Source organism: Triticum aestivum, chromosome 3B (genome assembly GCF_018294505.1).
Source record: "Triticum aestivum cultivar Chinese Spring chromosome 3B, IWGSC CS RefSeq v2.1, whole genome shotgun sequence".
NCBI classification, from domain to species: Eukaryota; Viridiplantae; Streptophyta; class Magnoliopsida; order Poales; family Poaceae; genus Triticum; species Triticum aestivum.
Window position 1 is genome coordinate 23,658,867 of NC_057801.1, and position 14,738 is coordinate 23,673,604.

Genomic DNA, 14,738 nt, shown 5'->3' on the forward strand with positions numbered 1-14,738 from the left:
GACTCAGATCAGATACCAAGATCTCGTTAAGCGTGTTATTATGAAATAACCGCGGACGCCGACCAGGGCCAGGCCCACCTGTCTCCCAGGTGGTCTCAACCCGCCCTGTCGCTCCGCCATAAAGATCCACACAGAGGGCCGTCGGGACAAAGGTCCTTTCAGCCCCCAATCCGTGAATCACTCGCGGGTAATCCTCGAGCCGACCCGACTTTGGTCACCATCTGTAGTATGTATATATGTATAGTATAAACCCGTGATCACCTCCCGAGTGATCACGGCCCAATAGTATAGCAAGGCAGACTGACAAGAATGTAGGGCCAATGATGATAAACTAGCATCCTATACTAAGCATTTAGGATTGCGGGTAAGGTATCAATGATTGTAGCAACAATGACAGGCTATGCATCAGAATAGGATTAACGGAAAGCAGTAACATGCTACACTACTCTAATGCAAGCAATATATAGAAGAATAGGCGATATCTGGTGATCAAGGGGGGGGGGGCTTGCCTGGTTGCTCTGGCAAGAAGGAGGGGTCGTTAACTCCGTAGTCGAACTGGGCAGCAGTAGCGTCGGTCTCGTGGTCTATCGGAGAGAAGAGGGGGAAGAAACAATGAATACAATGCAAACAAATGCATATCGATGCATGACATGACAAGTATCGATGCTAGGTGTGCCCAATCGCGGTAGTAGGTGATACCGACGAAGGGGGAAAACATCCGGGAAAGTATCCCCGGTGTTTCGCGTTTTCGGGCAGAGGTACCGAAGGGGGAAAGTTGCGAGTCCTATAGGTTAGGGATGTGTGGCAGATGAACGGGTTGCGTATCCGGATTCGTCTCGTCGTTCTGAGCAACTTTCATGTAGAAAGTATTTTCATCCGAGTTACGGATTAAAAGATATGATTTTCTAAAGATTTAAATCATTTTCTGATTTTAATTATTTATTTAAATCCAACATTATCCAAAACAGTGAATGATGACGCAGGCATGACATCAGAGTGATGTCAGCAGGTCAACTGGTCGGTTGACCAGTCAAACCAGACAGGTGGGTCCAGTGGGTCCCACATGTCATTGTCAGGGGCATTAACAGAGTTTTGAAATTAACTAAATGGGTTAATTAGCAGGTAGGGCCCAGTAGTCAGAGAGAGATTAGGCTTTAATTAATTAATTTAATTAATTAGCAGTTTATCTATTGGTTTTTATTTGTTTTATGGGATGGGGCCCGCATGTCAGTGGCAGTAGCTGCCACATCAGCATAGTTGACCTTGGTCAATGTGGCCAGCTGGGGCCCTCGGGCCCAGGCAATGACCCAGGGGTGGACCCCCGGGGTGCCAGCTCAGCGGAACCGCCGGAGTAGCTCCGGCGAGCTCGCACACAGCGACCGAACACTGGCGTGCGCCGGGATTCGCCTACGGGGCACCAAATCGAGCGCGGCCGGGCGCGTTAGAACGGCAAGACGACGACGCGTCGGTTGGTGGTGGTCGGGCGAGCTGCGGTGGCCGGAGAAGGGCGCATCGAGCTCATCGGCGGCGAGGTCTTTCGGGCGAGCAACGGCAACGGTGAGGCGGCGCGCTACGGGGCAAACAGAAGGGCGGGGCGAAGCCTTCGCGCGTGCGCGGGCACAACGGCACGAGCCCCGGACCAAAGGGTCACCGGACGGCTGCCGGCGACGAGCGCGGGCGGCGACGCGTACGGGAGCTCGATGGAAACAGTGCTACGGCGAGCTAGCGGGCAAATGGAGAGGCTGGGGAGGATCTATGGGGCGTGGTGAGTGCAACCGACGCGGGCCCGTGACCATTTGGTCACCGGAGACTCGTCGGCGACGGGTTCTGCGGCGGGGCGCTCGGGTGCTTCGGCGGCAGCTAGCTAGGGCGCCGGAGAGAGAGAGAGGAGGGAGCAGGGGCTCATCGAGCGGCGCACACGATGGCCCTTGGGAGGTTTAGTAGCTGCAAGGGCGCGGCCGGAGTCGGTGAAGAACGGCGGCGGAGCTTGTCGGAGCAGAGAAGGAAGATGGCGGCGTCGGGGCGTTGCGGTGGCTCCGGTCTCCAACAGGATGCACCAGTCGAAGCAGCGGACGACGACAGTGATGACGGACACGCAGGCGTGGCGAGGCGATGACTGTGGCCGCGCGATTCACGGCGGCAAGGCCATGGCGGCGCACGGGTGTGGTGGGGAATGAGGGGGAGAGCGAGGTGGATCTGAGGGGGGAAGGCGCAGGGACCGAGGGGAGTGTGGGGGCGAGTGGGAGGAGAGACCGAGGGGGCGCGGCGTCGGCGTCCTTATCCACCTCGACACCGGCGAGCGGGTCCGGTGGCGACCGTGCCCTGTAGCGGCGCGCGTCCGAGGAACAGGAAGGGGGGTGCGGTGCGGGGAGCGGGAGCTGGGCCGGCTGGGCCGACCAGGCTGGTTGCGGTCCAGGAGGCAGGGGCTGTGGCTGCGCAGGTGGGTTGGTGGCCAGCTGGACCAGTCGGCCCAGTGGGGGGGTTGTTCTTTTTTTTTCTCTTCTGATTGTTTTTCCCTTTCATATTTTCCTTATTATTTCCTTTCTTTTTAAATTCATTTAAAAGTATTTAGGCATTTTATAAAAAATGTGTTTACTTCACCATAATTACCGATGCAATATTTGGCAACCCCCGAACATTTTTGTTTCGACTGTTGAACACTTTGGGTGTTTGTCGCTAATTCATTTTTGAATTTGCAATGTTTTTGAACTGCCACTTGATTAGCAACAGTAACGTAGATGACATGGCATCATTAGGAGAGTTTTACTGTAGCCTAATTATCCGGGCGTTACACAAGAGGAGTCTGGTCACCCTTACCATTGGTCAACAACAAAATGTTATTATCTTGATAATTATTGTCAATTTTATTATCTAACAAGTCATTATTCCTAAAAAAATTCAAGTTCTCTCAAAATATCAATACTTGTAAAATCAGTATCAGGTATATCTACACCCATCTTAACCGCTTTGAGAATGAGAACAGGATCAGACAAGGCATCAAATAAATTGAGGTTTCTGGAGGTACATTCCATGTATCTCTTCTTAGCCGTAGCCATAGCCTTGTCGTCCACTCTCTCCAGTTTACTCTGCACATTCCTTAAGCTGAAGCAAAGATTTTCCTCAGTGACCAAAGGAGGGGTAGGAATCATCTCAACATTCATCTCCGGAGATTCCACCCTATACTCATAGGCACCTTAAGCGCAGAGTCATGTGGTCCCACCACTTCCATAACCTGAGGAGAGGTCTTCACAACATCAGAATAGGATTTCATTCTACTTTTACTAGAAGAATCCTTGGTCATATAGCTTTTTGGAAGAGGCGTACTTACTTTTTCTTCATATGTAATTTGCCCACAGGCCATGGTATCAATGGTAAGAGTAGTATGGAGAGAATTATCAGATTCCACACTCTTCTGCGACTCCTGAATCGGCTCACGCTCTTCTTCATGGGGAATGGGAAGAGATTTCTCCCCAAGCCCAGTCGAAGAGCTGTCCGAGTTAGCTCCAGGAGTCATATATGGCATTCCTCCCTTAAGATTTTTCCCATCAGACAGAGATGATACATGAATTGCTTTCTGTTCTCGACCAGGATCTCACACCAGCACATGAGTCACCTCATAATGAAAGTCATAAAAATGTCAACCAGGGACTACTTCAGCAACCCCAGGGATTTCATCTACATTTCTGCGCCCCGTCTTAACACGAGCGGATGCAGGGCGATGTAAGGTTGCCGCATCGATTTCAAGGGGAACTCCCACCAACGAAGTTATATAAGCAATGTTTCTTTCACTCCTCTTGTCCAAAGAGACATTGCTTACTTTGACCCAAGCAATTTCCATCACTCCCTTCGATCCCACCGCAGAGGACCAAGGGGTAGCATGGATCACTACACCACTTGTTTTTAATGTAACTCTTCCCACATAACTAACCCTTTCCAACCATACGCATAGGTATTCGTGCAGCTGCTCTCTCCTAGCTACTTGTCGGGGGAGAGCGCTCCATGTGCTTTCTTCCACCTTCACCCAATACACTAAAGCAGGTGTAGGGTTTTACGCTTCTTAGCGGCCCTAACCTGGGTAAAAACCGTGGCGCTCCTCGTTGCCCTTGCTCTCTGTGTTGATTGCCCCCCTCGCCGAACCAACATTGAGCAACAACTCGAGGATTAGGGAAATGAACCACAAACACACCAGGACCGATAGCATGAGTCGAACAACACCAATCAGTAGCAGGGTAATCTGAAAGATCCAGCTCCATTTGACGAGTTGAGGTTTCCCCCTCAACAATGGTAACTACAATGTTATTAGACCATTCCTCAAGCTGATTAGCAATGCAGGAGTCATGAATGTAATAAAATCCCTGGCCCTTAGACTGAAATGCGCACATCGGGGCAATGCACTCCATAGGAAGAAACACAGTACACACAGATACAAGATGCCCTAATTTGTTACAGCACTCATAGAAAGCCCGAGGGCACCGAGGAGGAGGGTGCTCGTGTGATTTGCATATGGGGCATGGATCGGTTTTTTTTGGGCAGGAGGCACCTGAGCGATGTTCTGCTTCCCGTGTGATCGACGGGGTGGTGAGTAGGTTTGTTGCCGCTCCCCGTGCCCTCCCGAATCCGCCGCTGTCTGCTTCTTCTCCACCCAAACGCCCCCGTCTTGAGGCTCGCGACCTCTCGGCACCACCGCCACCTCCTAGCGCGACGTGTCACCCGATGCCGATACGATGTTGGACAAGGTAGAGATGGTGTCGCCGCGATTCCAGGAGTACTTACTCTTGTCCCACCGCGGCCGTTCCTGCGGCCAGAGTTCCGCCCCGCCCCACGCCGCGCACGGCCCGCGTCGCTCTCCACGGTAGCCGTGCCCCGCGTCCGCCACCATGGAAGGAGAGGCAGCTACCGCCACGAACGAACGAGGATCTCCTCCCACCACCCAAAATCAAATGGCGGATTAGATGTAGGGTTTTTTGCCGCGGCCCAGAAGTGGGCAAATGCGATTTCTAGGTCAAGCACCGGGCGATGAGTGGATTTTATATCTCCGCGGTGCCCCCATGGGTGGGAATGGAGGACTGGATGCGCTCCCACGTGTCGAGCATCTGCCATGGATGGGTAGGTGGGGGAGGTTGGGCCCGCGGGATTAATTGCTTTTGATTCATTCGATTTCGTCGTCATGTGCATGTGCAGTTCAGTGTCAGCCTACCCATGCTTGCTGTGCAATCAACGGGAGAAAGTGATCTCGTGCATGCATGCATGCACGGCCCTTTGTCAATCTGTCTAGTCATCATCCACGCATATGCCTTGGAATCTACTCCAGTCCTTATCCACGCATTATGTGATAGAGAGCTGCCATGTGTGTGCGTATTCTAGTCTGCTCGTTGCATTGGTAGCGATTTCCACGCGTTGGGTCATCCATCGGTGTCACGAGGCTACATATACTACGTCTGGCTGCTAGCTACAAACGCACAAGCAAGCTCAATAAAGCACGCCATGGGGACGAAGAAGAGATGCATCGTTCCTAGCATCCTGCTGATGCTAGCACTGCAGTCGGCAGCCCTCCTCGTCGCCGGCGACGTGGGCGCCATTCTCCTGCCGAGCAAAGGCCAAGGTACGCGTGCGTCAACTCCTTTCTTGTCTAGCTAGTTCATGGCTTCATCATGCGTCCATGAAGAAACTGATTAACTGAGGGCTTGCAGTTGCAGACGAAGCAGCCATGGCGGCGGCCAAGAAGAGGCCGTGGAAGTGCTGCGACAAGGCCTTCTGCACCAGATCCATCCCGCCGATCTGCCGCTGCATGGACGAGCTCTTCGAGTGCCCCTCCACCTGCAAGTCCTGCGGGCCGTCCATGGCTGACCCGTCCCGCCTCGTCTGCCAGGACCAGTACGTCGGCGACCCGGGGCCCATCTGCAGGCCGTGGGAGTGCTGCGACCTGCCCCGGGGCACCAGGTCAAACCCGCCGACGTGTCAATGCCTCGACGAGGTCGACAAATGTTCCCCAACCTGCAAGACATGCCTGCCGTCCAGGTCGCGCCCTTCCCGCCGCGTCTGCATCGACAGCTACTTTGGACCCTTCCCGCCCGCGTGCACGCCCAAGGCTGTCGCCGCCGGCGGGAACTAGCACGCCCATTGATCACGCGATCAACGCCGTCGTCGAGTGTCCTCTCCTGCCCTGCTGCAGACTGCAGTAGCTTCGTGTAAGAATAAAATAAAAATGAACGGCCGGTCTCCTGCCACCACGCGCTACTGCTGGTAGTAGCCTATATGTGTGATGGACACACAATTATGAATAAGACAAACATAGTTTTCTTCGGTTTCACACAATCTCATTTTTCAAAAGGCAACATGAACATATATTATGAGTTCTTTTACGCAAAATAAGTCTAAAAACAGACTAATAACAAATTAAAAATGCATCCGAAGACTTCGTCCTCTTACTACCGTGGCAGCGCGTCCAGTGAAGTAACTGGAAACTTTTTGTTCTTATAATGGTTTTCATTGGCCACCAACCGAAAATGATTAGTATTATTATCCCCGTCTTGAATATGTCTAACTTTCGCACGTTGAGATAATTTAAACTCCTCTTCTCTCGTCGGTTTTGCCACCTGCTTGTCAGCTCCCCCTTTACTTCTTCTAATCCCTACTCAAAATTGTTGACTGAGGACAATCTTTTTTCTCTCGCTTGCAATCCCTTTTCAAAATTGCAACCCACCATGCATGAACTGTTTAATATGCCTAATCTTATTTTCAAACCTATCGACGGGGATTGGAGAATTGTGCCTAAACATATCATCTATTTGGAGCCCCCCCCCCCCCGCCCGCTCCCGCGACGTGACGCACGATCTCCATCGCCGGCAAGAGGCCCCTCCCCCCGTCCCCTCCTCCCCCTCGCCGCTGCCGGAGGGCGTCTGCCGGGCAAAGCCCGTGCGGCGCTAGCAGCGGCGGGGCTTCTCCCCTCCCTCCCCTGTTGGGATCCCGGCGGCGCGGGTCAGCCGCTCGTGGGGAGGGGGGGTGGGTCCGGCGAGCTTTTCGGTGGCGGGGGGCGCGTGGATCTGGTTGCTGCTTTGCTGGGAGGCACAGCGGCGCAACCCTGCAGTGGCGGCGGCTGGGGCTCGGCTGCAAGGCCGATCTGGTGGTGACGTGGGCGAGGTCGGGCGCGTCCGATCTGGCCGATCTGCGGGTGCCGTGGGTGGCGGCGACCACCCCGTCCTCTTCGACGGGGGTGAGGGGGGGGGGGGGGGGGGGTGGTGCTGCCGCTACGGGGTGTCGTCCTTGGCTATGCCGAGCGGCGAGGCGGCGGCGAACATGGTTCCAATATGAAGGTGGTGGCTTCATTGGTGGTTTCTCCACGTCTGGCCGGGATTTGGGTGCCCTTCGGTTCTCCCGGTCTGCATGTCGGAGGGGCGTTGGGTGCGGGCTCTGGGTCGGGGAAAATCCTTGACCAGCGAGGCCGGTCACGATGTTGGCGATGCCCATGATGCTGTTCTCCTTTTGTGTGGGCAACATCGAGACCTACACCCCGACCCTCCGCCTCTTGGTCCCGGGCGAAAGCCTAAAATATCCGGATTGGGCAGCGGCGGCGCTATCTTCTTGAAGGCGCTGCCTTGGGAGCTCTTCGTGGTCAAGGGCTCGGTGCGGTGGTGGTCTGCCGATCTTCAGTACTGTCCATTCTCGGCAGCTGCAGTGTGCGTTTGGGTCTTGGCCTGAGATGGTAGCGATGTATGGGTGTCCTTTAGAGGTGAGGTCGCCACAGCTGTTGTCCTATCCTCGGCAACTGGTTGGCCTGCCCATGCGTTCTTAGGGGCGAGCTGCTCTGCCTGTCAACGTGACGGCGTCCTTCGATCCAGGACGAGAGGGCAGGGTGCCCTCTTCAGAGGCAGCGACGGGACGGCAAGTTTGGCCTTGGAAGGGACGGAGTCTGGCTTTCGTCTGGCGGTGAATAGCTCCCTTGTCGCAGTCGTTGATGTCATGATCTGAGGCCGTCGTGGGCTCCGATGTCCTACTGGTCCTTCGGAGCTCGTTAGTTGTTCCATAGAGTTGTGTATCCTATCATTTTATTTTCCGTTTCCTGTTGTATTGCCGGTTGTAATATGTGGTTTGCTTTATATATAAAGCTGGGCGAAAGACTTTTTCGGTAAACCTATCGATGGGTTGTGCAATCTCTGTATTCCTTTACCCTCTCGACGACCACCATACAAGTTCAGATGAAAAGACTGTATTGTGCATGAACATTTTCATGAGTCCATGAATGTTTTTAGAATTTATGAACATTTTTCTAAAGTTTATGAACATATTCATGTCGTTTTCTAAACATTTCATGAACATTTTTCATACATAACACCATTTTAAAATCCATGTTTCAGAAATTTGTGAATATTTTAAAAACTTAATGATTTAAAATTTCTTAACATTTAGTAAAAATCCATGGTCGTTTTCATAGTTTTTTTACATTTTCTGGAAAACATTCAACATTTTTTCCAATCTATGGATATTTACAAAAAATCATGATTTGTTTTGGCAAAACAATTTTGTAAATCAGAAGTGCGTGTGGAAAAGTGGGCTGCTGCCTAATTGGCTACTACAACCCATAGCCCAAAAGCTGGATCCGCCAGTGTGGAAAACCAAAGGAAACCGGAAAACAAGAAAGAAAGAAAAAATCTTTAAAGCTGGATCCCCCAGACGCCGAACTGGGTCGGCCCATCACAGCCACGCGTGTGCGCTACCCTCCCCGGCGTCCCCCAACGGCGGTGAACCACCCACCGCCACCGGTGGCCGCACGCGACAAAGGCAAGGGCGAGCCTCGAGCCAAGGAGGCAGCTGCTAGCACGGCGGCGTGGCGCTGCCCGATGGCAAACGCAGCGCCGGGGAGGAAGGAAGGATGCGCGCCCCTCTCAGCGCGGGGACCGGCGCCGCCAACCGCGGGCAAGGGCGGGCAGAGATCCGTTGCGCCGCCATGGCCGGCGGGTGCGGCAGAACCGCGGGATGGAGAGGAGGGCATGGCGTCACCTTGCAATTCCTGGTTAGCTAATTTCTCTTCAGTCAGCTCTCCTACTTACATTATTTCTCTGTTTCCTCATCATTCAGAGTAACCACATAGATACAATTGCTTAAGTCTAAATCTTGTCAAATTCTAGTACTACTTGCTGCTGATTGACATTAACATTTGCGGATAGTCAACGGCACTTCTACAGCACACATTTCAAGCTACAAATAAAAATCTTAAACCTATGAAACAAACCACGGTCCAACTCCAACCCAGATAGTCAGAGAGTACATCACATAGTGCAGGTAGTACAAGATCATAAACTAAAGTTTTGCAGGGATTTCTACAACAGATTTAGTACAGATGACAAACACGTCATGCAACAAATCAAAACTAACTCGCCGCGTTGCAACCACAGAAAATGTTCAAACTATTCAGGGAAAGGCCCTCATGATTACAGTCCATAAGAATATATAGTGAACTCTTACATGCATCGGAATAATTAAACAATACCCTGCCACTCGTCTAGTTGCCTGACTGCTACCACACGGTACTGTCAAAGTCAGTCAATTTTGTTGTATATGTGGCGTGCCCTCTGGAGCAGGGCTGGTTACTATTCCTAATCTGCGAAAATCCTTTTTTTTTATTACAATTTCGTTGAAACTCTCTAGAGATTGAAAGAGATTGAAAGGAGCTAAGTAGCACAAAGCATACCTTTGCTGGCAAAACTGTAGCCCCAACGCTTGCTGGCTGGATTTTGAACCCTGCTCTTCATCTCAAACAGAAGGGAAGAAAATGTTGGTAGAAGAATGCAGTGGGTTACTGAAGTGTATGCAATAATCATGTAGCTCTTAGTGAGTGCTGGAATGTAGTACATTTTAGGAGAGTCCTGTTTGGAGGAACATCAAGAATCTGGTATCTGTGGAGCAATATCGAAATGCAGTTCTCTTTTCTGCTATTAACAATGACATGAGTTACTATTATTGTAAGACCGATTATGAACCAACCTTGCTGAAGGAGAATGAGTGTGTAACTACACCAGTGGTTTGTGGTGAGCTGTTTTCCTGTTGCATATGTTTATATGTTTCCATTATGAGGAATTTGTAGTCAAGTTACAATATATAGAAGGCTGATGATGGCACCTGAGCAAATTAATATTGACCTGTATGATAAATTATTCTCTTGCCAAGATTCAGGGAGTAGTCCTTGAGGAGTTGAACTGAAGACGCTGCTGTTTGCTCCTACATTTTCTACACTGGTAGTTTACGATTTTGGTGAGTCATGTTTTGGGGAGTTTCCCTCTATCTGTACATCTGTGCAACCAGTAAAATTCTGGATTTGCTGCTTGCCTAACTGAACTTTGAGCTCTAAGTAAAAAGCTGGGATGACACTTTTCTCTAATTTTCTCTCTAGCTGGGATGACCCTTTCTGACGATCGATGCTGGATATGAAACAGCCAGTGAATACGAGACATTGTTTTGCTATGCTGATGTTTTTTTTTTCATTAGGGGCCAAAAATGTAGATCAAAATGTTTCTTGCGCACTATAGACCCAAAGTGGTCGGACCCTTCCCTGGACCCTGCGCAAGCGGGAGCTACATGCACCAGGTTGCCCTTAAAATGTTTCTTGCGCCCAAAAAGAAGATGGAGATATGATGTGGTACCTTATCCACGTTGGTTCCACGCACAACCACACACCTCAAGTGTTGAATAATTGCTTCTCCACCTTTACCGCTCCTTGGACGGCCTAGATTGTTTTCTTACACTGTTACCGTTAAGGCATTGCTTAAGCTAGTTGCTAAGTTACTTTACTTAAGCTAGTTGCTAGTTGTTAGAAGGTATCAATCTTAGACTGCAGATTTTTGAAATGCTAAGTGGAAGCTATGTTGTTACTTGTCAATACTAAGCGCAGATATCGATCTGGAACTGCAGATATATCAGTTTGGTACCCTGGAATTCTTGCCCATGTGCTATGCGCAGCAGTAAGTTGTGTTGAGTAGAAGCTGACCTTTGTATATTGCAGGTTACATGTTGACAAAAATAGACATTAATTGTGATGCACTGGTGTCACTAGGCTACACTAATTAAGATGAGGAGATGCATTACTGCAGCTAGCATCCTGCTGATGCTCTCATCGGCGGCCACCCCTCCGATGCCGCCGACAGCGCGGGCACCATTCTCCTGCCGAGCAAAGGCAAAGGTACGGTGATTCCTGCCGCGCGCGTGAACTCTTTTCTCTAGTTCAGTTTGTGAGCTGCTAGTGTAGTGCATGAAGAAACTGACCGCAGCTTGGCTCGTCGACGACTTGCAGACATGGTGGTAATGGTGGCGCCCAGGCCGTGGAGGTGCTGCGACGTGGCCTCCTGCACCAAGTCGATGCCGCCGACGTGCACCTGCATGGACGTGGTCGACAACTGTGCTGCAACCTGTGTACCCGCCTCGCCGCGTTTGCCTGGACCAGTACACCGGCGACGCCGGGCCCAAGTGCACGGAGGAGGATGTTGCCGGCGGCGGTAACTAGCACGCTCGCACGTGCTCGCGCGTTGATCACCCGATCGGCGCCGTCGACACCTCGTACTCTAGCTACTTGCTGCTGCAGCACGCTACTGTGGTTCAAAATAAAATGGTTGACTGGCCTCCAGCAGTACTACTAGCCTGTAGTATGTTTTAACATTTTACTGAAATGATGTGACTTCAAAAAAGTTCGAAAAATAAAAAAAAAACATGAGTATTTTGAAATAAAATATTTAATAAATCTGAAAAAATTTATGGATTCAAGAAATGTTCGGGATTTTGTAAAAAATGTTTGCTGATTCAAAAAATGTTAAGACAAATATGAAAAAAATGTTCGGGAAATCAAAAAATGTTCATGATTTTCAAAAAGTTTGTTTATCACAAAATGTTAATTAAATTTAGCAAAATTTTGCAAACTAAAAAAATGTTCATGAACGGAAAAATATTCAAAAGATTTAAAAACTGTTTGTCAATTACAAAATAGTTTATTCATTCATAAAATGTTCACTGATTCAAAAAAATCATGCATTTTCAAAAAGATGTTTGTGAATTTCAAAAATTGTTACACCAATTTCCAAAAAATTGTTCGTCGATTCTGGAAATGTTCGCCAATTCAGGAAATTTGTTCAAAAAATGTTCAAACTGTTTCAAAATTGTTTGCAAATAGCATAAAATGTTCATGAATTCAAAAAATGTTCTTGATTTTAGAATATGTATGAAACTTTGTAAAAGTGTACACGAATTTGAAAATATTCAGAATTGAAATATGTGCACCAATTTTAAAAAGTTTTCATGATTTCAAAAATTGTTCATGATTTCACGAAATTGAGAGTGATAGTGTCTCTCGGTGATGCAGCAAAATGTGGTCATGGCCATTGAAGAGGTTGAGGCAGATGGTCTTCGAGAACTCGTCGTCATCCGAAGAGGAAGAATACGACGATGACTTTTAAACAGTAGACAACTTTGACCCACAACCAACCTATCCAAAGAAGTTCTTTCGCCGGCGCTTTCGTATGCACACACGTCTTATTCCGACCATATGCAAAAACTGTTGAGAAGTATGATGACTTGTTCAAGCTCCGTAAAAATGCAAGTGAAGAGATAAGTGCAAGCCCTCTGATGAAGTGCATTGCGGCTATTCGAGTCTTGGCATATGGGTGTTCGACCGATGCCGTTGACGACTATGTCTTGCTCTGTTTTTTCTGGCCGGCGAGGGGAGGGCATTTGGGTGCTGTAACTCACCTCCTATGCACATGAGGTGTTCGATGAAATGTCCGAGCCACGCTAGTTAATTGTTCTCCTCTCGAAATTCGACCTCCGAGCTCCATTTTCTTCGAGATTTGTCTAGGTTTAGCGGTCTGTCACGTCCTGTCCCCATCTTCACCGCCGTCGATCGCCCGCGTCGATCTCGTCGCCGGCACCACCGTGGTGAGCCTCTTGTTCTTATCTTCTTTCTGAAAGAAAAAATTCTTACTTCAGATAGATACTTGTCTAATTTTCTTTTATTATTTTTTGTTATTATATAGTGCGATGGTTTTGGTATCCGCCCCCGTCGGCCCTCATCCTGTCTATGATTCGGATGTGGTATATATTACCTTTTGATAACTATTTGGTTCATTTATTGTTTATGACAATTATGCCGACCAACGTGACATAGATTTTATTTATTTAGGAGGTGGTTGAACCGGAAATTCCAACCGACCCTATTGCCGACAGGTTAAATTTAGTTGAATAGGAAAACAATTACTTGAAGGAAAAAATAAGAAATATTGAGGAGGAGAATATGATATTGGAGTTGCATGTTGCGGATGTCGTTGATGATCACAAGATCAAGATGGATGCAATGCGGTTGAAGATTAGAACGATTAGAAAATATGCCATTCATACCGACGCTTGGTATCATTATGCTTTGAATGGTGCATTTTGAACACAGAAAAATTATGGAGTTCAAATAAGTTCACAAAAATGAAATCCTTTGTAACAAACGAGTTTCCGTATGAAACCCTGATACTTCGAAAAAGATTGTCTGTTTTGTACACGAAGTGCATCCAGTTTTTGCCGTAACCCTCTGTACTTTCTTGCACATGCTATGTGGGTGAAATGATGATACCATGCGAACTTTCAACCTTTTCAGAGTTCATTTCAAATGCTTTTCAATTTCATGGTCTTATAACTGAAAATAATCAGTAAATGTATGAAAAATAACAAATGAAGTCAGAAAGGGTTGTAAATTGATGATGTGGCTTTGAATGGTGCATTTTGAACACAGAAAAACTATGGAGTTCAAATAAGTTCAAAAAAATGAAATCCCTTTGCAACAGACGAGTTTCCGTATGAAACCCTGATACTTTGAAAGAGATTGTTTGTTTTGTACACGAAGTGCATCCAGTTTTTGGCGTAACCCTTTGTACTTTCTTGCATGTGCTATGTGGGTGAAATGATGATACCATGCAAACTTTCAACCTTTTCAGAGTAATTTCAAATGCTTTTCAATTTCATGGTCTTATAGCTCAAAATAATCTGTAAATGCATGGAAAATAACAAATGAAATCAGAAAGGGTTATAAATTGATGATGTGGCTTTGAATGATGCATTTTGAACACAGAAAAACTATGGAGTTCAAATAAGTTCAAAAAAATGAAATCCCTTTGCAACAGACGAGTTTCCGTATGAAACCCTGATACTTCGAAAGAGATTGTCTGTTTTGTACACGAAGTGCATCCAGTTTTTGGCGTAACCCTCTGTACTTTCTTGCATGTGCTATGTGCGTGAAATGATGATACCATGCAAACTTTCAACCTTTTCAGAGTAATTTCAAATGCTTTTCAATTTCATGGTCTTATAGCTCAAAATAATCTGTAAATGCATGAAAAATAACAAATGATATCAGAAAGGGTTATAAATTGATGATGTGGCTTTGAATGGTGCATTTTGAACACAGAAAAACTATGGAGTTCAAATAAGTTTTAAAAAATGAAATCCCTTTGTAAAAGACGAGTTTCCGTATGAAACCCTGATACTTCGAGAGAGATTGTCCGTTTTGTACAAGAATTGCATCTAGTTTTTGCCGTAACTCTCTGTACTTTCTTGCACATGCTATGTGGGTGAAATGATGATACCATGCCAACTTTCAACCTTTTCAGAGTTCATTTCAAATGCTTTTCAATTTCATGGTCTTATAGCTCAAAATAATCAGTAAATGCATGAAAAATAACAAATGAAGTCACAAAGGGTAGTAAATTGATTATGTG

General features: G+C 48.0%; 1 protein-coding gene and 1 pseudogene across 2 annotated transcripts; both read left to right on the forward strand.

Annotated features, from left to right (window-relative positions):
* The first annotated feature begins 5,363 nt into the window (after positions 1-5,363).
* Positions 5,364-6,310, forward strand: LOC123068335 (Bowman-Birk type trypsin inhibitor). Of its 2 annotated transcripts, none has more exons than XM_044490905.1 (2): positions 5,364-5,602; positions 5,691-6,310. In XM_044490905.1, the coding sequence occupies exons 1-2, from the start codon at positions 5,485-5,487 to the stop codon at positions 6,110-6,112; spliced, it is 540 nt and encodes a 179-aa protein (XP_044346840.1). In that variant the 5' UTR covers positions 5,364-5,484; the 3' UTR covers positions 6,113-6,310. The 2 variants fall into 2 exon arrangements, with proteins under 2 accessions (XP_044346840.1, XP_044346842.1); XM_044490907.1 differs by having other exon boundaries at positions 5,697-6,310.
* A 2,559-nt stretch (positions 6,311-8,869) lies between these two features.
* Positions 8,870-11,667, forward strand: LOC123067195 (Bowman-Birk type bran trypsin inhibitor-like; annotated as a pseudogene).
* The last annotated feature ends 3,071 nt before the right edge of the window (positions 11,668-14,738 follow it).

Excerpts from the sequence above, each read along its gene's own strand:
- LOC123068335 (XM_044490905.1), top strand. The coding sequence starts at position 5,485 with ATGGGGACGAAGAAGAGATGCATCGTTCCTAGCATCCTGCTGATGCTA. Across the intron at positions 5,603-5,690 it reads CCTGCCGAGCAAAGGCCAAG|TTGCAGACGAAGCAGCCATG; the intron begins GTACGCGTGCGT and ends GAGGGCTTGCAG.